The 24,537-nt window shown below is 38.5% G+C and overlaps 1 protein-coding gene across 1 annotated transcript in view; it reads right to left on the minus strand.

Annotated features, from left to right (window-relative positions):
• Positions 1–3,564: 3,564 nt before the first annotated feature.
• Positions 3,565–24,537, minus strand: part of LOC102045627 (transducin-like enhancer protein 4) — a 95,693-nt gene continuing 74,720 nt past the window's right edge. The window contains exons 7-18 of the mRNA XM_031056868.1: positions 17,588–17,707; positions 16,999–17,052; positions 15,817–15,969; positions 14,509–14,626; positions 14,088–14,221; positions 13,821–13,897; positions 10,458–10,707; positions 9,126–9,373; positions 8,081–8,228; positions 7,296–7,446; positions 6,893–6,969; positions 3,565–5,296 (exon numbers count right to left, since the gene is read on the minus strand). Coding sequence (XP_030912728.1) covers positions 5,189–5,296; positions 6,893–6,969; positions 7,296–7,446; positions 8,081–8,228; positions 9,126–9,373; positions 10,458–10,707; positions 13,821–13,897; positions 14,088–14,221; positions 14,509–14,626; positions 15,817–15,969; positions 16,999–17,052; positions 17,588–17,707 — 1,638 coding nt within the window. The 3' untranslated portion in view covers positions 3,565–5,188. The remainder of the gene's footprint in view (positions 5,297–6,892; positions 6,970–7,295; positions 7,447–8,080; positions 8,229–9,125; positions 9,374–10,457; positions 10,708–13,820; positions 13,898–14,087; positions 14,222–14,508; positions 14,627–15,816; positions 15,970–16,998; positions 17,053–17,587; positions 17,708–24,537) is intronic.

The following is a 24,537-nucleotide window of genomic DNA, read 5'->3' on the forward strand; positions in this document are numbered from 1 at the left end:
TGCAGCTAAAATTCCATATTGCTTTTGCTCAGGAAATGAGGTAACACCTTTGACCACCAAATCAAACTGTTTTCCCCCAATGTTAATAGCATTCTCTAAACTCTAAACTTTTAATAGCAGCTGTATCACCTATTCTCATTTATAGCATTACTGTAAATTGTGCTACAGCACATTTGTTAAAAAATTCTTCAAGTATAATTACAATAACCGAAGAAAATTACTTCTTCAAGCACTAGCATTGGGGTATTTTTTAAAGACAGGTTTGATTGAAAGGTAAAGATTATCTTAAAATTCCTCCACCCCTTCTTTTATTTGAATATGAAAAGAAAGTCTAATACAGATGCTTACCTTGATATGACTTTAAAAGACAGTTTGGGTCAATATAATTACTGTAGAACAGCAGAATTGTTTTTTAAATCCTTAAATATTTGTACTTACTGATTTTACCCTTCAGATGCATTTTAGCATTCTGGGGTAATCACCTAAATCCAAACCGCAGACACAAATGTAACCACTAGATACTCCTTCCCCTAAATTTGTACACTGTGCATATGATATGACAGGTTAATCTCTCCCAAAACAAGGAAAGGTTTATTTCTGCAATGTTTTAGAACATAACCACGTGAGTCAAAGTGACCCCACAGAAGAGCTTCTTTGCACTCCATGGCAGGTTTATGGACATGTTGTAAATGTCAGACTACACCATTTTTAATAATAAAAAAAGACACTGTTTCCTTGTAACTGGGACAGAAAATCATTTGGTAAGAGTAAGAACATTTATTGGTTTTGACATAAAAATTTCTTGCTGTGAAGTGGAAACGCTGTAGTCCAAATACTGGAAGAAACGTGAAATCTCAAGGGCTATGTTCAGTAACTCTTGGTTCAAAAGCAGATGTGGCAGGGGGGGTTTTTAAGAGCTTGTCAGAGATGATCTTCTACAGCATACCACTCCAGGATTCATCTGCTATGTCTGGGAAGGGGATTCTCTTGTAAATATATGGCAGAACTGGCTGGCTGCACATCAAGCCCAAACTGCTCAACCCTCTTCAACAGCACTGTGGTCACTGCAAAATATTAGTATCAGAAAAGTTCTCCAGTACTGATGGCAACTACCCTCCTACATACCATGTGAGAGCAGCTCTTTTGGATGAGCTATTCAGAGAAACATTCAAAGTGGCATTCTTCTCAGTAGCCATACTTGATGTTCTAAAGTGTTCTTGTATTCCTGTGTGCAGTGTTAATTTGGCGCCACAAAGTAGTGTATTCAATGCAAATGAGAAACACTGCAGACCAAGTTCTGCTTTAAATTTCTTGACTCCTGCACATATAGAAACAGTATTTTATTTTTTTTCTATTTTATTTTATATTTTAATTTATTTTCATTTTCTTTCACAACACAAATCCTTGAGAAGCTAGTCACATCAGGATTTCAGATGGAATGATCAGAAATAAATAGGGTAGTAACAGAAGAAGTATTTAGTTATGCCAAGGCCCAAGCATGTTTTTGTAGAATATTCTCCAGGCATATGTAGACCTGCATAGCTACCTTCCTGTTTCTCCCACACATCTATCAGCATTTCAAGAAGAAGGAATTTTATATGTGCTTCAGGTGCCAGAATTCAATGCAATACACAAAATCCAATTTAAACTATTCCAGTACAGACTTAAAATCCCTCAGACATGAAAATTATGGCTGGTAAAGTAAGTTTTTTTTCTTTTTATGTAATGGAGTAGCTTAAGAAATAGGAGAGAGAAATCGCTTTTGGCTAAAAACAGAGAAATATAATCTAAAATCGCATATCTATAGGAAACACTGGTTTGATAGGAAGCGTTCCCTTTAAGTGTAGGTATACTGGCCAGTCAGAAAAGATATAAAAAATTAAAAAGAAATGTCTTTCTTAATCAATCACCATACTAAATAAGATTTGAGAAGAGAAGAATACAGAGAAAGACATGGTTGTACCATCTTTGGAGTGTATTTGCCACAAGTGTGTGGCACAAAACACATCTGCATCAAAACACTTTACACAAAACTGTTGTGCAGTTGCAAACAAAACTAACTAATGAAAAAGGAAGGTGACCTTATGTATGCATCATAGAAAAACAGAAAGCAGCTGTGTACCATCTCTCACTTGCACTCAGCCCTGAAGGGGAAAAAAATCAGGATGACTACACATTTAACTGCAGTAATCCTGGATTAAAGTATTTGATTCCTACACTGTTTACAAGCCATCAATACAAACATTAATAAGCAGATGTATGGCAGGCTGCTTCAGAAGTATATTACTTCGCTGTCAAAACTAGCTTTGTTACAAATTCAGGTGTATGCAATGTTTAATTCTTTTTAAAGGAGTGCTTTATATTAGATGTTTTACGCTATCTCATGCCTGAACTACTACATAAAAATATGACATCCTCTCTGAACGTTAAGCAGGTGACTTCTCTCTTTTTAGTAAATGGTGCACACCCTAGCCTTTTATATTTTTGAATGGCTTTGAAAAGACAAGGTGTCTCCAATATGTTTATAACCAGTAAATTCTACTTCTTCAGACAAGAGTAAATATTAACAGAAGGTATCTGTGCCATGTTTACTTTTATGGAGCATTATTGTATTAAGTAGCGCAGAACCTTAGTGTAAGTGAAACATTACATTATTCTGGGGGAAATCTGGAAAACACTTCACTGTTAACTCTACGGAACTAATAGCTCTCAGAGCAACTTCCCTCTACATTCTCATCCATCAACAAGCATTACCTCATCACTCAGAGTACAAGTAAATTACTTTGTCAACTTACGTCTTGTTTTGAGATTTCAAGAAAACCCAAAATATTTCTAAGCTTGGGTTCATGTACCAGCAGCCACCACAGGCTGGCATATCATGAAAGGTTTGCATGCTTGGGGATTTCGACCATGCACAACATCATTTCAGAAATGGGTTACAGAACAACAAAATTCAAATTTTCCTTTGGATTTTTTCCATTTCCTTTTTATCCTCTTACAGATAGCATAACTCCTCCCACTGCCACCCCTCCCAGCAGTGCATTGATTAATTTTTCCTAGCTCACTTTAACTTGTGTTTATTAACTTCATGGAAGCTGGCCTAAATCCTTGATCTAAACCCAAAAGTCAGTGAGAGAAGTCTGTCTGTGAGCACCAACAGATTTGAGGTCTGGATGAGGAAACCCTGGTGTGATGCTGCAGTGCAACATCCCTCCCAAATCCTGCTGAGCTCCACATACTCACTGGGCATGTGAGTAGTAATGGCCCTCAATTTCACTCTCTCCCAAGGCATGGGATAAATATGTCAGACAGGAAACCACAAAACTGTGAAGAGGCAAACTCTTAGGTGACAGGCAAAGTCTGATGCCTCCAAGTGTTCAGAATCAGTGCAGTCAGGTAACCTGAGAAACTGTAAATTCATAGGTTTCACTATCTCAGCTGAACCTTGTGCTTCAGTGGCAAAACCACAATCATCTGTAATGGTATGTTCCATGACTGAACGGCTGCATGTGTGACTGAGATTATCACAAGCACGACAATGAGGGAGGAGGAAAAAAAGAAAAATGCATCTTAGAAGTTACTTATGTTTAATGCTTAAAAGTCTGAATGCACAAACAATAATCTACCATTATAGAAGTACTGGTGGTCAATACAATGCATTAGAACTATGTACAATGACACAGTTTAGTATCAAAATCTTTCTACAATGTAGAGTATTACGAAACTGTTAATGACATCAAACACTAAGCACTTAAGACACCATTTTTTGCTACCACATTTGGAACTTCAATAAACAGTCCATTTTAACTTGCAGCATCAATCCATTTCTAGTATGAAATTAAGTAATTTTCTACTTATACAATAAGATTTATCTACACGGGTCTCTTGATTTTGATCCATAGCAGCAAAGGCACTGTACATCAGCAGATCCACAGACTTAAAGATTTCTTTTTTAAAGCATTCAAAAAAAAAAGTCACAGATCATAGTTTAACAGCAACAACAACAACATAAAAAGATAACATGTTGTCTCTGGCACAATGGCTCAGTCTGCGTCCGTCTTAGGGACATCCAATCAAGACTTGGATTGAACTGCTGGCGACCAAAGCAAGTCCTTATCCCAAAGAGAATCCATTCCTTTTTGTATGTTGGAATGAGTACTCTTGTAAATCCTACCTCAGAGGTCATTGCTTTTGTAGTTTGTATATTGGTAGGCATCCATTCTTATTTCAGTGCAGTTTCCAAAGAACATATCAAATATTTTTCATAATCTCTTGTAATTGAAAAATTGCCCAAAGACACATATCCCCATTTTCAAGGAAACATTGCAAAAGTTTCCAGAAGTAACAAAGGTGATTCTTTGAGGCAACTTATTGTACTCTCTACAATATAACAAAGAGAGGTGTTTATATTAAAAAACCTAGCTTGACACCAAAATGCTTTATGTTTATCAACAGAAAAGCATCGAGAACAAATCTGTACACAAGATGCTATATTAACATTGCAAATATATAAATTAGCACATTCTTACTTAAAGTGAATTTAATTTAGATGGGAACTGAATTTGCCATTCATCACAGGCATGTAGATCACTGGCTACAGTTTGCAATTTCCTAAGTTTCCAAGACTGTCTAAAATAGTTAAGATACATCATCTTCCCACCAAATAATTATACTGTAATAACACTTAGAGGTCTCATCCAAGAACAGGACTAAAAAATATAACAAAGTTTATTTTTTTAAATAGAAACTACAAGTCTATTTAGTGTAATTTTAACTATCTCCTGAACATCCTTCTCCAAGATCCCCAATTTATCCACCTGTAAAAACACAAGTATATGATGCATCTTTCAAACTAAAGCCGGGCCAGACAGCTTTATTTAGTCAGTTAATTGTTAGAAAGCCTTCTTTAAACAAAATAAATACATTACAGCTATAATACATAATTAAAGAGTGAAGGTCACCATTATGTATGCTTATTCCATCTTCTTCCAAGTAGATATCTGACAATTTGGTATCACAAGTTCTTAATGAACAATCACAAATCAATAGCAAGTTAAGAAAGTAAAAATAAATTCTACAACTGTGATGAGCATTTAAGTTTTCAGTTTAGAAAGGAAGAAAAAAAAAAAGAAAGGAATATACAGCAAAGTGCTAGGAGAAGGAGTTCTATCTGCATTCAGATTTGTCTCTAATAAATAACTTCATAGACTGTAGCTTTCTTGTCCCCAGAGCCAGTGACAATGTATTTGTCATCCACAGAGATATCACAGCTAAGCACAGATGAGGATTCTTTGGACTACAAGAAAAAAGAAAAGGAAAAAGAAAATTACGTCTTTCCAATTCTTCAATCCTGAAGGGCTTAAAGATTAATTGGAAGAATTTATAGATAGGGAATACATGAAAATCTCATTAAAGTATCAGCACCATAATGGCAATTTTTTTAAAATACTTTTGTTCCACAGAAAGATCTATTTTAAAATAAAGCAGTAGTAGAAAGGGGAGTGAATATTATGGACCTACAGGTAATCTATCAATCAAACAAACAGAAGTAGTCCTTTCTATATACTTTACAAGGAATGAGCATTTATTGATATTTTATGCATTCCATTTGCATAAAAATGAATGAAAACCCATCTTCTTCCCCTTTCTTTTGTTGTAAACAAGAAATTCACACAGAGAAACACTTCAAAGCCCTACCTACCCATAGGTATGAAACAAAGAGACTCCACAGAAATAACTGTATCCCCTCTCACTGCTTCCCCAACACAAGACAAAAGCTTTGCACAAAGGAATTTACATTATCACAGAGGATGCAAGTAGGAAAAGACCCTGTGGTGGAACAGGATACACAACAGGTGTATAGGAGCTGGATGGGACACAGGATACAGCAGGTTGCAGTAGCTCTGTCTCTTCTGGCTTTGCTGTCTGTTCTAAGATGAAGTGTATGTATTGCCACATTCACCTTGCTGTTTCAGTGCATGTTTTCTCTACATCATATATGTCCACATAATTTTCTGCCTGTTACCACAAGAGCCAAACACTTTCCAGTCATGCTGTGCTTTGGCGAAGACACCTCTGTTCACTGCACTAGAAGTTTCCTTATCTACCCCTCAGTAAGAAAGCTGTACTGGAGTTTTGAACACCATTTTCCAGAGGGATGTGCTCTTGTTAGGATGATTAGAAATGAATAGCCTCTACTAGGAAAATGTAGACCCTACCTTTCTCATGTAAAGGTAAACAGCACTGTCTCCAAAAGTGGAGACATGGCAGGCATCCATACACATGAGACTAGTCATTTAAACTACAGCCAGTTAACAGTTAAATTTAAAAAAAATATTCCCAACCTAGAGATACCTGCAGGTGAAAGAATGGAAAGACACGCCAAAAATCCCACTTTTCTATAGTGGCACTGAAATGCCATTAAAACTGGGCACAGAGGGACTATAGATAGGCTACAACTTCCATTACACTTCAATGGGCCCCTCTGTATCTCTTCAGTTTTCAGCTCAGGAGTCAGCTGGTCCAATCCATCAACACATCTCACCCAAGAAAAACACACATGTTGAATATGACTTCCACTGGTTTAGTTCCATTTTGGACCTTCAGTGGTTGTTCACCTAACGACATGATTTGGGTTATTGTATTCCACCAATATGCAGAAGAAGGTGAGAAAGAAGGGTATTAAGAACAGTTTTAGACTAAAGGGCTACTTTACTGAAAGAGCTGAATTAGTGAAATAGTAAAAAGTACAAAACCATTAACAAACTCTTTAAGGACTACAGTAATTAGCTGCATTTCCACCTGAAAACTCCTTAGGCTACTGACACACCTAAGATGTGCAGCTCTACTGCACTGTAATGTCTGTGAGAAACAGCTTCTAGGAGATTATTACCTGGAATATGCTGGCTCCATAAGGTGTTCTCCAAGCATTAAGAAGATTATCTTTTCCAGTGCTTACAAACCATTTGCCTGCAACAGATTGTTTAAATGTTATTGCTGCATTTTGTTTTCAAGGAATACATCTCCAGAAACAGATGATCATAACAAAGCATTCACACATATCCAAAGAACAGTAACATTTTCATCTGGTTGGACTATGATATTCCATCACTAAACAAGCAGTACATAGAAAAAAGCAGACAGATAGAATTTTTAAAATAACCTTAACACTTAAATTTAATACCAAATTTTTAACTATACTCTGTCATTTAATAACTATATTGCACTTTCATTTAAAGGTAACCTTGAATCAGTTTCTCATGAAGGAAAAAACTGATTTAGAATGATTTGCTTACCACAGTGAGCAAACTTGAGTGACAACACACAGCTCTCATGAAGATGCAGCTGATACTTGTCCGGCTTAGTAACATGCAGCACCTCAACATTGCTGTTCTCCATTCCTACTGCCAACCACTCACCAGTTGGACAATATCCCAATGAGAAGATCTGTAATTAGCACAGCACATGCTTCAATCAGTAAAGGAATGAACTTGAGATATTTCAAAACTGACCCTTGCTACTCTGTTAGCACTATGCAAATTCACATTTTTGGTCTACTGCAGTTTTAAAAACATGCTAATCCAATTACTACAGTAATCAACATAAATTAGTTCATGCAAACACAGCTGCAAATCTATGCTATTAAATATTATTAAAACTGCAATGGTGAAGTACTGAATCAAACTATAAAAGTTAATGTCCAAGCTTATCTCGCAGCATTTAGAAATATTTTTGCAAAATAGTTTTGAACTTGAATCTACAGAAATGGGAACAGATTGCAGAGAGGAACATTTTAATCTGGCACTTGTTTTATAAAACTGAATCTTGGTTACTCCCATGGGAGAGGTACTAATCTGTCAAAGTCATAATCCAGATCGACATTTAGCTGCCACAAGAAAAAAACCCAAAGAACAAAAATCAGAGTATGGAATATGAGATTAACTGAAAAATTCTTTGGAATTCTCTTTGAGACTGCTTTTTTTGCTTATAAAGGAGAAAAAAAATAATTTAAAAGGTGCTTGCTTGTTTTTAAAAACCATGACAAAATTTTGTTAACATGCCAGAAGTTCTGAGACTGAACCTGTGATGTGAAGTCATGTTGCTGTAGCTGTCTCCCTTCTCTGAGATCCCAGGATCTGACTGTATTGTCCAGACCTCCTGTCCATAATTTGGTCCCATCATTAGAAATGTCAATACAGCTCGCTCCATCTGTGTGGCCCTGAAATTGCCTGAAAATATTAAAAGAAGATCAGCACATTCTGAGCAAAAATACAAATACCTTCTTTCAGTCCCTTTCAGAGTTGTAAATTAGATTCCAATAGCAATCCCAGATGAATACAAACTCTGGGACAATAATGGGAGTTTTTTGATGAATTGATGATGCAGTCAGGCCAGACAACTAATGTGATTTCAAAAAAAAACACTTTAAGAGTCAGGTACTCTGGAAATCTTTGCTGCTGGCTGTGTGATACCCACTACTCAACTTAAAATAGTCATTCCCCTCAGAAGACTGTAGCATGATCAGCAAAATTACCTTAGTTTAAGAAAAACGTGCAGGGCACTGAAGTTAAAAAAAGTGCACTCTAAATGGTAAAATCAGGTAATAAAAGCTTGACTTTCATGCAACACTGATATTACATGTAACAACATATACACAGTGCAGAGCACAGAGAATCTCTTTGTGACCAGCTCTTAACATACTGTCTATCAGTGTTGAGCACTAATCCTTACTCCTGAAGGGCTAAGTCTGCAGTGCAGTAATTTACACATATCTTTACCCAAGACATATTCGCTGGATCTCTGATTAAAGAAATTAGCATGAGAGAAGTGTATTGCATGGAAACAGAAAAAAAATCATTTGTTCAAGGAATCTACAGCTGTACTGACATCGACCGATATTTAGGGAATTAGTTATGGGCTGATCAAAAGCCTGGAACTATGGAACTCTCAAAACCTATAAATAATCCTATAGACTTTTGTCAAGGTATTACCATGGCTATGCCGAACAACAAAATACTGGAAGCATCTATGCATGGAGAAAATAGAATACATAATGTGCAAAAGCACATTTACGGCTGTGCTTAAATAATTCTTCACCACTTGATGATCCAGTTTGGCCAACCTACCTTACTAAAGTCTGGTTATGCAGATCCCACACTGCAATGTTGCCATCGCTACAGCAAGAGAAGCAGACCTTGGAATCAGGGCTGATAGCTAGGGCATAGCAAGCTGGAGCAGAAGATGTCAGCTCTGCTTTGATGCGAGGAGTTGGAGCTGCCAGGTCCCAAATGGATAACGTGCTGGCTTCCCCGCCAACAATCAGGGTGCGGCCGTCAGGGAGCAATCTGCAGGAACGGATGTAGTTGTCTCTGTTCTGTGGAGACAGAAGCCATCAAGAGATTACTCATGAGGAAAGAAAACAGCATTAACATGAGAGCAAAAATCCATAAAAGTATTGTATTCCCTCCTGGTTTTAATGAGCCATTTATACTTATGACAATGATAAAGTGTATTAATGCCAGAAAATTACATGACATTAGGGAAGTACTTCAGCTTGATCTACAAAATTCAGTAGTGAGAGATATTTAATCTTAATTAGCATCAAAATGCAAAGACCTGAACCCAGCCCAAAACAATTCAGGATAGCTGAATTTGACAGCTGGTTTAGAAAGTTGTATTTTCATACTCTGTTTATTTCAGCACATTAACCTCTCAGCATGGGGGAGTACCAAATTCCCTGCACACTTTCCCCCTTCCCATTCCAGTGAGAGTTGCTGCCACCATCTAGGAGATGTCAGAGGAAAATATTTAGGCAATTTTCTTCACTTGTGTAGCAACTTGTGTAGCAATTCATTATAAGTCTACACGTGCTGCACAGTTTTCATTTTACTGCCTCTGCAACAAACAGCAGCATCTTAGCAAGAACCGGTAAATGACAAGAGAAAAGCTGCTAACAATAGTTCATCTTGTTAGCACATTCAAATAATTTGTGAATAACACTCATGGATATTTTAATTGCCACATTAAGACAGGTCAATGCATTCGTACACAGACACAGATACAAAATACGTGACACAATCCCCAAATAGTCTCAGAGAATACAGCTGCAAGACGGCAATTTTTAGCATGATCGGGTATCAACAAGCTGTAAGATTGCCAGCAAATGTCAAAGTTTATAAACAATATTTGCTGTGCTGTCTTTGATCTTTCCTCCCACCACAATTTTAGGATATTAAAAATGTTTTGATTCTTTGTGGGGGAAAAAACCCACAAGTATGGTGAGGAACATACTTCAACCTCAGTTCTAATAGAAACAACAAAATTACAGATGCAATACCAACCTGTGATACTGTGACAGAAATCAAATACCCACTTGCCCTTTATATCTTAGTGGCATCACTGCAATCTTAGCACAACGTCCTATCTTCTTTCAGTGTCGTATGCTGCTGTTCACCTACCAGGCAGTCCAGCTGAGAGACAGGGCTCTTGTTGCCAGGGTGGCTGATGTCCCAAACCTTGACACACCCCTTCCCACCCGTGTACACGTGTCTCGTGGGGTTGCTGATGGTAACTGCACACACAACTTCCCCGTGGTTCAGGGTGTTGATCTGACGGGCATGGCGAGGGATTCCTGGACCGATGAGGGCATCAGGAGGGAAAGGAACTGGCTGCATCTGACCATCTGCACTTACATGAAATGAGTATGCTCTGAGGGGAAAAAAATTAAGGGGATGATTTAAAGAGTTTTACTTCAAGGCTGTTTAAGAAAACAGAATCAAAGATGTGCTTCCCCCTGCAGGCATTCAGGTTGTGCCCTCAGCTCAATTTTTTCACAGATATTTCACAGAATATTCTAAGCTGGAAGAGACCCTCAAGGATCATCAAGTCTGACCCTTAAGAGAATGGCCATATGGGGACTGAACAGATGACCTTGGTGTTATTAGCACCATGCTTTACTCAACTGGGCAAATATCAGGTACTTTAATCACATAAGGAAAAAGCATTCATTTATCTGTAGCATGACCCTCCAAGCACAAACATAGGCACTCAGCTTTTAATGTGGAAAGTCAAGCACCAATCAAATGAGCTTTTACAACTCACATTATGATGATTTCTGGCATGAGTGAGGCTATATGACACCACTCTTAACTTTGGATGGGGATATCACAGCATGCAGAGAAGGGAAGGAAGGTTGGGTCAGGGCCCTCTGGAAGACAGAAATAGTTGGCTGGTTGCTGCCAGAGCATGGTGGGCAGCTGCGTGCCAGGGGACATTTGGCTGCTCGCTTTACTGACTCGCATGTGGCAGCTTCAGCTGAACTGCTGCCAATCTGTCCTGAATGTACTGTGGGCCTCAGGCCCCCTGAGCAAAACTGCTCAGCACTGTACCTAAGGGTGCAGTAAAACTTCCACCAACACTGAGGAGTTAAGTCCTCAAGGCATGGTTGCTGACAGCTGACATGGCAGACCAGCTAAAACACACTTCAATGGAATTTTTGTTTTCTGGGTTGTTTTGGGTTTGGGCTTTTTGGTTTTGGTTTTTTTTTTTTTTTTTTTTGTGGAAACAACACAACTGCTACAGATCCCAATTTCTCTTGCCAAAATCAGGCCTCTCACTGAGAAGGAATCTGTTCTGTGATTGCCACTTATGCCACCTGTGAATAACCTATCAACAGCTTTATCTCAAAGTATTTTCCAGGGAGAACAGTTAGGTTGTGAAATTGCCTTGTTCTGAGACGCTACCGGATACATCACATCTATTACAAGAGCATAAAATTTTTAAGAGGGCTTACCTATACATATCAAGGTATGCTTAATGGAAGGCTTTAATTTTCTTAAACCTAAAAAATCATCATAATGCTCGTGAAAAATCCATTGTCACAATGGTGGAATGAGAAGACCTCACAAAGAAATTGTTTTATGAGAATACTTTGTAAGTTCACTTCCTTAACTGATACTTCAAAGTGACTAAAGAAGGCAGCATTCACAATTAAACTACTGAATTTGTCATTAAAGATTCATAATGCACTAGACCAATAATTTTCAGAGGGACAAAATGCATTATTTTGCATTTCCTATTTATATACTATCTTTCAGTATTTATATACTGTACAATGCTGAGGAGTTGATACAATACTGAAGTGAAAAGAGAGTTATTAGGGGCCAGATCCCAAATGTACCATATGCTGCCCATTTCATTTCAGGACACTAAACAGTGCAGAGAATTTACATAAATTTCCCTCTAAAGTAAAAATGGAGTAGATGAGAAAATAACAACACTGAGAGATGCGACAGCTATCACGCTCAAGACAGAGAAAAGTCAATATAATCATGCTGAAAGAACCACAGATTTTAAAAGTTTCAAGCCCTCTGGTAGACAAATGACACTTATATTCAAAAGTTTAAATAGACATCAACAGAGCAACAACATTTAAAAATCTTGGAGATAAACCAGAATTGAAGTGATTTGATTTCAGTTTGCCTCATGTTTTATTCCTCTCAATTTTAACAGAAGAAATGTGAGCAGGGATGTCTCCGAACCCCTGCAATTGCCATTTCTCTCATCACAGCAAGCAAAGTCTAGTAGATCCAGAGACACTTCTTTCCAGGTGACTGACTCCATCATGGATGAACTTAAATCCAGCGAGCATTTGAACATTACATCAATACATTTCTTAGAGCCCACTGTATATAATGGATGAAGATCTGTGCCCCACAGAATTTTTAATGCAAGCAGCTGGTCTGCAAGCTGCTGTACATCAACTTCCATACCTGCCTTATGCATTCACCTAACAGGGTGGCACAACTAGCAGAAAAGTACATTAAGGTGGTTACCAGTGTGTGACGCCTGAGAGATCTGGACCTGGCTCATGATTTGTGTGGCATGTGTACACCGGGAGCTACAGGCACCAGACCTGACCACTTGTCACTGTATGTCGCTAATCCTGTGGGTCCGCAAGCTCACTGGCAGGTAAGCGTATGCATTTACTCACACAAATCCAGGTGTATGGCTAATCTTAACCACACCTACACAAAAGCATTCACATCTAAAAGAGCTTTAGAAGGACTGGCACCAACACCCCTTGACTATCAGACTTTTCAGTTTGAACTGATCAGAGTCTCCCAGAAATGTGACAAGGAAGGAGAACTGGATGAAATTTAAAGAAAATCTGGATCAATATGATCCCAGTTTGTATAGCTGCTTTAGTTAGTTTTTCTCCTCTCTACCTCAGGAGAAATGTGAGCTGAAAGTTCTTTGTCTCTGTAATCTTTCTTCCAAGGCTCACAACATGAAAAGCCTGGTACAGCAGGTCACACTATACAGGTCAGTTCCATCAAGGATGAATCTCAATATTATCATAAAATAATTCTTTCCAGTATTTCCAATCAAACAAAACATTTCAGTATTCCTTTCTGCACACAGCTGCTAAGCTTGCAAGTAATTGCAAGGCTTTTGTGAACAAAGAAATATTTTTTTAAACTCAGATGCAGAGTACAGTAGAGATGGAAAGCTGAGATCTCATTCCAGCTTGCATTTCCATAAACAACCAACCAGTCAGATTTGAAGTTCATCTCCTTTTTCCATTTATTTCTGTCTCCTTTACTTTGTATCACCCAGTCCATGTCAACTGCTATTAGTCTTCAAAACAAATTCACAAACGCAACTTTGAGATTACACAGTGATTCTCCTGCTCTTGCTGAATAGCTATACTTATTTCTATTCGCACAACAGTTTTCAGTAGCTACGGGGAATTCCAACCAGCAAGGGAACATGACTTCCAACAGATGATTGACTTTTAAAGTTGAATGTTTGATACTCACGGTTTTCCTCCTGGGATGCCTGTGAGATTAGGAGGGATGCCTGGGACTCGCATGTGATGATGCGGATCAAAACCAACCTGTAGTTTTCCCCAAGCAAAACAAAAAGGTGTATTAAAGTAGGAGTTAGGCAAAGGAAGACTGTTTAATTCATGTTCTCCATAGCATACTCCCCAAACCACAAAATGAGTGAACTAGAGTTAACCCCACAGGCCTTGTATTTAATATAAACAGCTCTCAACACTAAATGCACTAACGGCAAACACTTACCACTGGAGATCGCCCGTAAGCTGCCGCTGCTGCTCCAGGGCTGGTCAGCTCCCCATTCATACCAGCATGTGGCACGATACCAAATGGAGTAGGATAAGGACATGGTACTGCCATAGGTGTCCTTAAACCTGAAGCTATAAGAAGAGGGGAGAAAGTGAGAAGTCACAGAGGCATTCCAGAGTTGTCACATGAAACATGAGTTTGGAAAACTGCAAAAAACCCCACCAATAACCCAAACCAACCAGCCAGTCAGCCAAGGAAAGCCACTTAACACTGTTTTACAGTGCTGAAGAACCAGCTCAGCAGCCATTTAAGCATCTGTACTGCACTGACTTGTCATTACAGATTTAAAGGGAGTCTGACAAGGTCAGACTGCTTCACACCACTGAAATACATGGACACTAACCTATCGGGTCCACACCTGGTGGTTTGCCGGGCACTGGCCTCAGTCCGGGAGTGGAGTTGCTGCCTGGAGTTGGAGCATCAGTCCGTGGAGTTGGGGTATTTGATTTAGACACAGGAGTGGTAGATTTCTCATTCTAATCACCAAAAAGGAAAAAAAGAAAGGCAGCTTGTAAACTATTTTCTCTTTATAGCTAGTGATTAGTGATATTAGTGATATTTAGCTTCTGGGTTTGGATTTCAACAGTCCCTGGCAATGAAGAGAAGATGCAAAGACACTGAAAAAGACAGAATGGTTTTGAACATTAACTACAGCCTTCACTGCTTTTCTCACAGGAGAATCTGTATGATTCAGAATGAGGTAAACGACTGAAAATCATTTCCCTCTGACAATTGGCAGCATATGTGAAATCAGTCAGTGGTCTCACTATGCTCACAGACCTGCTCCCATTATAATTTTCTGTGAGGGATGGACAAGAAGACTAGGAAAAAATCCCAAAACTGACCAACTACTCATATCCAAGTCTGGTGCTAGAAACAGAGGATGAAGACAGTGACGGATATAAAGTCAGAACTGTGCAGTGCTGCTCTTGTGACAGGCTTGTTCATCAGACACACCACTGATTCCCAGGCCTGAACCTGTCATTCCATCACCATTCCTGAGCACTATATTCACTTTAAGATTTCTTTTTATTTATGTTATTTCTTTATATAATTGCATACCCTGCCCTGTGAAGAACCGGGAGGGGAATTACTGTGCAGCTCAGGTAGGTGATTAACTGTGGCCACAAACAGGAAAGGAAAGAACACCCCTTCCAGGCAGCTCTTTTCTTTTGCATTTTGATTTGCGATGCCAGTCAAGGAAGGCTCTTGTAAATGACAGATTACTTTTTAGATAGAAAATAAAAATTATTGTTGTTGTATATAGCCTGGTAACTCAAACAAAGCTAACAACCAAATCACATCCAAGCAGGGAACTGAATTTGCTATAAAGCACAGCACAGGAAAACAGCTCAAGAAACCCCTGTGTACTTTTATTTATTCTCAGAATAACAGTTCTTCATATGGGGGCAGAGAAAAATATCTCTCAGAACACCACATCTATCATCTACTCACACCACCAGTGAAAATAACCTCTTCCTATCCCAAAAAAGACTGTGGACTTTCTATTAGACTCCTTTGAAAAGATAAATTAAACTAATACTAAATTCATGCTTCACAGTGCTTTATTGACAGCTGTGGAAATACAAATTGTGTCCAGACAGAAATCCAGTAAGCATGTATTTCAGTCTATGATTAGGAGTCAGAAGCATATTGTAGCACTTACAAGGCTAAGTTCTTTGGATTTGGAGGAAGGAGTACTGCTAGAGGATGCAATAGATGCCGGACTAATTGGTGCATCTTTTTTCAGCAGTCGAGTCTTGTCCAAGCCATTTTCCCGTGGAGAGTGTGCTGGGCTCCCACGGGGAGAAGAAGGATCCTAAATATCAGGAATATGGGTTAGCATAAAAACTTCATACTAGCCACTAGTTCTTGTCTTGAGCAGTCCTCTGATGCCTTAAGTTTAGCTTTCATATTTTCCAGATTCTATACTGCATTAGTATACAGCTCTGAACTCCATATAAAGTGTTAGTAAGTTCTCCTCACAGTTTAGTCAGACAAAACAATCCTTTTCCAGCCTGAGAACCAAGGACACCGTTACAGCCTCAGGCCCGAAAAGTGTCAACAACAGCAAACTGAGGAGAGCAGTCTGGGAGGATGGGACTTCATAACCTGAAGCTGTAACTGCACAATTAACCCTAATATGTAAATGAACCAAAACTTATAAAAGTGTCAAAACTCATGACCAGTTGTCCATCTTGGGTCCATCTTGGAAGTAGCCCTGGCCAGGCTCTTGTACTGCCTAAGATGTATCCTTTGAAGGCCTTTTAATAAATACCTACTTTATTCCTTTAACTCTGTCTAACCTCTGCTCTAGGCAGCCTCTCAATGCATCATCTCAATTTGGAATGAAGATCTGTCATAGGAAGTTACACATTCCTTCCATTCTTAATTGATTTAGCTGATCCAATTGTAAAATTGAGAGGAATAATGAAGGACAATTTGGTTTTTTAAAAAAAACTCTTAAAATTTGATGCCATTAAACCATGAAAAATAATGCCAAAAATCTATAGATATTGAAATAGGCAAGTAAATCTCTTTCTTCAAGTGACAGATTAAAAAGATTTGATGCATTTGGCAGACCTGATAAGGTTCACATGTGAAGTCATGGCCAAAGTGAAAGAAAAGACAGACACTCTTACAAGCTTTGTAGAAGCACTTACAACTCTGCAGAAGTAAATGCTTCAGATCTGATTGGTATTCCAAAGAAAGAGGATACAACTGGATTCTGTCAGGCATTTCAAGTTCAAATGCCATAATCCTATTCATAAAACCAATATGCACAGAAACCACTGCAGATACCCCCACCACCATTTCTCTAAGGTCGAAAAAACACCATTGTGTATACCTCATTGGAAACATCAACTACCAAGTTGTCATCACTCTTTTCACCATCGCTGTCCTGCAATGACAAATCACAATGTGTTAAAAAAAAATTATTTCATATCCCAGTGTCTCTTAATAACTATGAAAATAAAGGAAATCTGCTCACAAATTGACAGTGTACCATTCACTTTATGTGGTAATACAATTAAAATCTTTCAGTCATCTACAGGGCTTCTGCTTAGCAGGCTGCCACAACTACAGCAATCTTGCCAGTTTTCGAATTGGTGGAGAAGGACATGGGATGAAAATCTTCATCCAAAGTGGCACTGCACTGTAAAGCAGAGTCAAGATAGACTTCATTAACAAGCCCCCGCCTAACTAAAGCTCAGCACTATTGTCACACAACTTCCAGGTGCTTTGTATTTATATGGTTAAAGACAGTATCAATCATATGCACCAAAATGTTTAATCCAGCAGAGACACTAGAGGTAGGCAGCAAAATCCAGTTAAAATTTGACCCTCTTTTTAAAATTAGTTATGCAGCAGAAACCAGGTGAAACTACAGAGGAACACCGAAGTTCAACAATGCACAATGTAGACAATCTACTCACATAACGAGCTGCTATTTCCTTCTCTTCTGTTTTCTGTTTTTTACTATCTGAAGAATAATCTGTTGAATTTCTGTGCTTTTCTGCTGTTCTGAAACTGGCTGAGGGAGATACAGAAGAGCTCTGTAGTCCAAAAAGAGAAGAAAGCATCATCAGGCCCTCATTCACAACAGTGGTTCATTTGTCACCACCCCTCAATACACCTTACACTGATAGTATGATCTGGAGCTGTTCTCACAGACAGCACGTTGGGTTTGAACCAGACAGCTACCCAGCAAGTGTCTCATATCAAAAACTGCACTATGTATTGCAGGAGACAGAAACAGGTGATCAACTGACAGATCACAGTGGCTATCTGCGCTGCCAATGGGATGAATTTTATGAATACTGTGCACTGGTCTTGTTTTGGTTTGTTTCCTCTACAAATACACAGGGTTAAGTCAATAGTCTCAGAAGAGGGGCGTGTGTTTGCACATGTGTGTGTGTTTGCCTGTGTAAATCAGAAAGAACAAAGAGGCTCAAGGCAAGTCACACTTCAGCAAACATTTGAATGAAGATTTCTACCAAAGAAATACGCAAGCTTCTGAGCAGTTTTGGAGCAGGCAAGAGCAGGAGAAAACACCTTAACTCATTTTATTTTGCTGCCTTTTACAACTACAGGCTATGCCTGCAGCAGACAGAAACAAAACACAGACTGGCTCAGTGATTCTCTTGCTATTCTACAGTGCTCACCTAGTAAAGATTGCTAAAGAGCACACATATGGACAGGAGAGAAAGGAAGATAATGTGTACTTTATGCACTATCATCCAACAACTCCACTCTACTCTGTTAAACAAGGCAGGCAACATTTATCAAATTCTACCATATTTCCAAGGCTTTGTGGAGTCTGTATCTTCGTATACAAAAAAGGAAGCAATGAAAGATGCAATGTTCCCACTGGGACCGATTTTAGAAGCAGCAGCAGTTTTGGCCCTAGTTCAAGAAAGCATTTAAGCATGCACTAAACTTTATCTCACTCTGAAGTCAGTGGTTGAATGTACATAAGTAAGGATGTGTTCAGGCTTTTTGCAGAATTGGAAATGACAGCAATGGAGATGAAAATAATTGTCAGTTGAAATCCTGCTGACTGTTTCCACCTCTGTCCTCCTTTTTACTGGGGTGGTAAGGAAGAACCAAAGTCCTGACTGATGGATTTTAGATCCTCCTATTCATCCAGAAACACTTGTTTGGGGTTTTTTCCTCCATGCATGACAGACAGCTGTTTTTCCACATAAAACTGTACTACATAGCAATTTGGTTTTGGGGTTTTCAATGCAGCTATTAACACGAATACAAACCAAGAAATTAGCATTTACATTGAGAAACTTCTGTTCCATCGCTATTATAGAATTTCTTCTTTTCCTTATTATATCAGAAGCTTCTGTAAGGATTAGGAAAACTTAAACACAGAAATTAAACTGTAGTTATTGTCCAGGTCACATAAGAGAATGTTACTGGAACACAGGTCCTCCTCTCCATTTTGCTGAAATTTACAGTTCCTAAGAATAACAGCTCAGATTAATGAGTGGTAGAATTTGCAAAAATTTTCCGTATTTTGGACTGGTAATTGTTAATTACCCTCTCAGAACAGTGAGTGGAAAGAAAAATTTTAGAACAAAGCTAGCGTTGAAGGCACAGCCTGTGCCTTTCCCATACTGTGCAAATACATCTTAAAATACTAATTTAGTTTTAAAGCAGATCATTAATCAACAATTACAGCAAATAACACAAACTAACAAAGTTATTTTTTGCTCTGAAGTGACAACACATGTTAAGACATTTGGAGACAGCACTGCCAGGGTACAGAAGCCCTTAAAATAAAGGCCAAGTAGAAACACAACATTAAATGAACCGATGACTTGAAAAATGTATTTGTTTCTGCAACGATATAGCATAACCTTTTGCAAAGATTTTTATACTAAGCTCCTATTACATTTATATTCATTTAGAATTTGGAAGGCAGTAGCTTGTAATGTGAATTCAATTCATTATTTCTCAACTTCACCCTACAGAAAGCAATTTGCTTTAAAACGAAGAAAAATAATCACCAATAAACCACAAATTAAAGTGGTGTCTAAAGAATTAAACTACTGCATTTATTTAAATAGAAATATTTATTTTCATAAATCTGAAACCATTCAGTTCCATTTTTCACAATCTGGTTAGCTATGTGCTATAGATACCATTTTAATCTTTGATTTCACTACTTAATAAAGTAATAAATTGAAGGTCCGTACTAGAAAGATAAAGTAGCTAATTATCACTAGCACATTAAAGGATGAGCACCACATTGGGCATTGCGGCAATGCACACTGCTTAATGGTTTTATTGCTTGATGGATCTGACCTTATACCAATATGAAAGGATCCTCCTGCAGTATTCTTACCTGACATTAGCAGAAAAAACAGAGACAACTTACCTACTGACAGCAGGCAGAACCTCCTTTATCACTCTGAAATTAGGCCAGTGTACTAGGAGTGACATTATTTTGCCTCATGAGTCAATTACTACAGACCAAATCTAAACACCCCCACTTTTAACTGTCCCACCCCTCTCCTTGCACCAATACCCCCTGTGTTCTTTTCCCTTCAAAATGAAATGCACCTGCCACATTGAGATCTGCATCTTCATGGGATGTACTTTTGCTGATAGATCTAAGTTTATCTCTTATGCTAAGTAATAAAGATATGTCACATACATAGACAATGAGCTATGGTCTAGATCTTCCTATGGACCTAATGCCTACTATGTTCACTGTGAGAGAGACAACAGTATTAATCATACTGAGTTCCCTCTACTGCTTGTAACAGCTTTTCAGTCTATAAGCACTGATAAGGACCAACCTTCCTTGAGAAATACTGGGATGTAACAATGTCCTCATGGTTTCCACTGACATCAGATTCCTCCAAATAATCCTGTACCCACCCACACCTTGGTTCCTGAGTGCGCCAGCCCACAAACTAAAAGAGAGGTCCTCACATTTGCAGATGGTAAAAGAAAACCCCATCAAAACACACTGTTCAGCTGATAGACTCTGCCCTGTTCCATCATTAAAACATCAGTGCTCTCCTAACAGCTGCCTTTAAGAAGGCGGAACAGATAGTTACTTACAAAAATTAAGTGATTCAGCACTATGACTTGGCAGGCTGTAACTTAATGGGCCAGAGTCATTGTTTTAGTAACTATTAAAATTTATAGGGAAATGAAGTCTTTTTACACTGCTGTTTTCTTCAATAAAATGCATTAATCTACTAGAAGAGTAGCATTTTCCTATTAAACAATGCTGAGTTTGCTCACATGTAGTAATTATATCAGACATAGGAAAAAAATACTCTTTGGTGAAAGTAGGTTACACTTAGTTTGTGTTTGCGCAAAACATACCAGTTTTTCGTTTTCTGCTTTGGTAGAACATTTTTATTCATGGTAAATACATCACAAAATGCTGACAAAAAACCAATGAACATACACATTTACAGATAGGCTGAGCACATCCCATATTCACATAATTTACTTACGAAGCAGAACAGCGTCTTTCTAGTACTGGACCCACAGTACTTTTTGCACTAGGGTATGGAGCATAGCATGCTATGATTCAGTCTCTGTTTTAGGCAGTGCTTAGCACAGTGCTAACTGAAATGGTCTCCCACTAGAAGGATCGTGCTCTTTTCTCTCCAACACCATCAGGACACTGCTCCTGGTGGAGTATCAGTGTCATACAGGTGCAAATTAAACCAGTATCCAGAGAGCCATGCAAGCTTCCTATGCAGCCATAAAATTCTTACCAGCATACTCAATGTCTGTTTGGGATAATTAATAGTTCGAATAGCTAGGGGTGGGGAAAAAAAACCACTGTTTTACCACCACCTTTTAGTGAAATTTAGCTGTATCAACATATGCAGCTGACATTGTAATGTGGTGGAAATCAGTGTGGAAATCATAAATCAAATTGTACAGCCATCCAGCTGCAAGCCCCAACTCCCCATATGCTGACTTCTCCAGATAAGACCTGGCCTGAGCACACTAAGTGATAATTACATGAAATCAATGTTAAAAGTAATGACTAGAGATGACAAGATGAAAAGCCTTCCTACACGTTAAAGCTGGTAACTCTTTAAAACATTCACGAGTATGACCATTCCCCAGTGCACCCTTACTACTATGCCAAAATGATGTATTTGGAGTGGAATAATTAAAACAATAATTCTCAACAAAGTGGGAATTGCGAGATAATTGACCATACTGAAGTATTAAGCAAACTGCAGTAAAAGCCAAGGATGCTCAATGCTAAGGTCAATTACAGTATAATTATCTGAATGACATTATTGCTGTTATAAAGACTGTTGAAAGTATAAAAGAAACTATAAAAATGGATACAATATGCATCGCAGTGGAACGACCAGGCAGTAATGCTGCTTTTGTTGGCTGATGCCAATGTTATAGACGGAAGCACCAGCACTGGAACTTGTATTCAGGCACTGCCCTAGGTTTGGGCTTGGAGCACTAAGCTGCCTAATACTGTAAGCTTATATCAGAGGTGAAAAAGGAAAAAAAAAAAAAAAGAAAGGAAAAAGAAAGTAAGACATTAGGTTTAAGACTTCTGACACCCTAAGGGAGAGGTGCCACCAGATAGGTGAGATGTCAGGGCAAAAGAAAATGCTCAGGGAGGAAACTGCAGCCAAGGGTTCCCACAAAGCAAGCCTAAGAGCTCTAAGGTAACACCCATATAGCTGTTTAAAAAACTAATTCATTTACAGGCATCTATATGCACAGAAGCATTACTTTGATTAAACTCCAGAAGATGGCATGAAATGCTGTGGGTTGATCTACAGATACCATAATGGAGCATTTGTATAGCAACTCTGCTTTCTGAAGTCACTCACACTTACAAAGCCTTTTTGTTGCTGGCATTGTTATAATTATTATTACTAATATTACTATTACTGGTATTACTACATCCCAGTATCTGCATGGATGGACATGGATTTTGTCCTCTTTGCTTTAATTTTTCAACACACACTTTTTGCAGCCCTTGGGCAAGCAGATTTTCTTTACCATGCCCTTACCTTAAGGTTTCCGTAGCGGGCCACGATCAGGCTGACACAGGGAGGCAGTACAGCCTGGACCACAACACTACCAAAATGGTTCATCAGAGGAGACTGGTAGGCAAGTGTTGATCCCACATGTATCACTCACTGGTCATGGTGGGCTTCTTTAATATTTTCATGTCCCCCTTTTCCAGGTTGTTTCTCTGCTTGCCCAAACTAAAACCTAACTTCCACTCAGTCATACCATGAGCAAGTTTTTTTTAGTCACTGCCTTTTCCCTATGGCTGCATTTTCACATACCAGAAAAAGCCTCAGAAACTGTCGGAGAAAAATGCAACTAACTAGCTAGGAAAGATATAGAACAAAGCTGGTTTTAATATCACATGACCTGGTCTGAGCTAACTGCAGCAAGTTGTGTAATCAAGCATGTGATAATTATTTTTAATACAAACTATGATTAAAATGCAAACTTTGAAGTTTTATATAGCATTTTTAACCACTAATTAACTTCACTAATTGCAAAATTAATGAAGTTAATTAGAGGATAAGAGTGCCATAAAAAAACATCAAAGTCTAGATGCAATGCTGCATGTGCAATGCTGCCTGCAAGAGTGATGGGAAGACCATAAAAATGTCCAGAATAAAGAGAATATGTAGGGTCAGCAGGCTTCAAAATCTAAGTGTTCTCATAAGTGTTATGTCAAGAGAAGTACAGATATGTGTTTATTATGTATATGTGTGTGTAACTTCATAAAAAATACCCATGTAACTATTTACACTCGTGATCTGCTTGCCATTGGTGGTACCATTGGAGTATTTAATCTGTGCTAATTAAAAGCATCAAAGTCTAGATGCTATGAAATGGGTGATAAAACAAAGCAATAAACTACTGCAGTTGCACACATTAATTCCAGTTGTATTTCAATACATACTTATCAATTTGCTGGAAAAGCTGAGAGGGACACACAACAACAGTTGAAGGTACCCAGCAATTTTGATGTATAATCCTATCAGCGTGGGATGATCATTCCCTGGCCCCTCCTGGTGTACAGGTTTATACTGGCGACAAGAAAAGTAGATGTTTAAAGCAATGGTCAGGTCTGCTGGCTAGTCTTTTGCAGATGGATTTTTGCAATAAATCCTTTAAAATACAGCTTCTCCACTAATCACTGGCTGAAGGACATAACACACATAAGGCCTAAGCACTACTTGATGCTGTGAGGGTCAGAGGATGGGGAGAACTACTGCAGCTTTAGGACAAGCAGTGGAGCAGTAGAACACTGATGAAAGTGAAAAAAGGAAGGCTAGGTTCAGGTTAAAGTACATACTAGCACATGCATATGAAGATAGTGAAATCAAATGTGCCAAGAGTAACAAGCATCCTTTGGTAAAGAAGAACAGTTTGAACACAGGACTTGGTTTCAGCAGAGAACAAAAGAGAAAGAAACAGATGGCAGGAAAAAGAGTTAAACATTTCTACTAGGTTTACAGAAGCCTCAAAGTTCACAATATTACATTTACTAGGAAGTCTGTTCTCACCCACATTTTGCTACTCGTTAACATTGAATTTAACTGACAGTAAGACAACCTGGGCACTGTCAAACATCCTCCCCCACCCAATCTATAGAGCAATTCACTTGATCCATTCTCTCCATTCACTACTCTGTGTTTCTATCTCCTCCCTTGACCAAACCCTAAAATAAGAATACAGGCTTCAGAACATCACAGAGCAGGTAATTTGGATGGAGTGAAAAGATTTGTAAGAAGTTGTTAAGGCACAAATTGCAACTGCTATAGACAATAGAGTAGGTGAGCCCCAGGACATATGCAGGCTGCAAAGGAATATCAACCCTAATGATTCCAGAAAG

Source organism: Geospiza fortis, unplaced genomic scaffold (genome assembly GCF_000277835.1).
Source record: "Geospiza fortis unplaced genomic scaffold, GeoFor_1.0 scaffold12, whole genome shotgun sequence".
Taxonomy (NCBI): Eukaryota; Metazoa; Chordata; class Aves; order Passeriformes; family Thraupidae; genus Geospiza; species Geospiza fortis.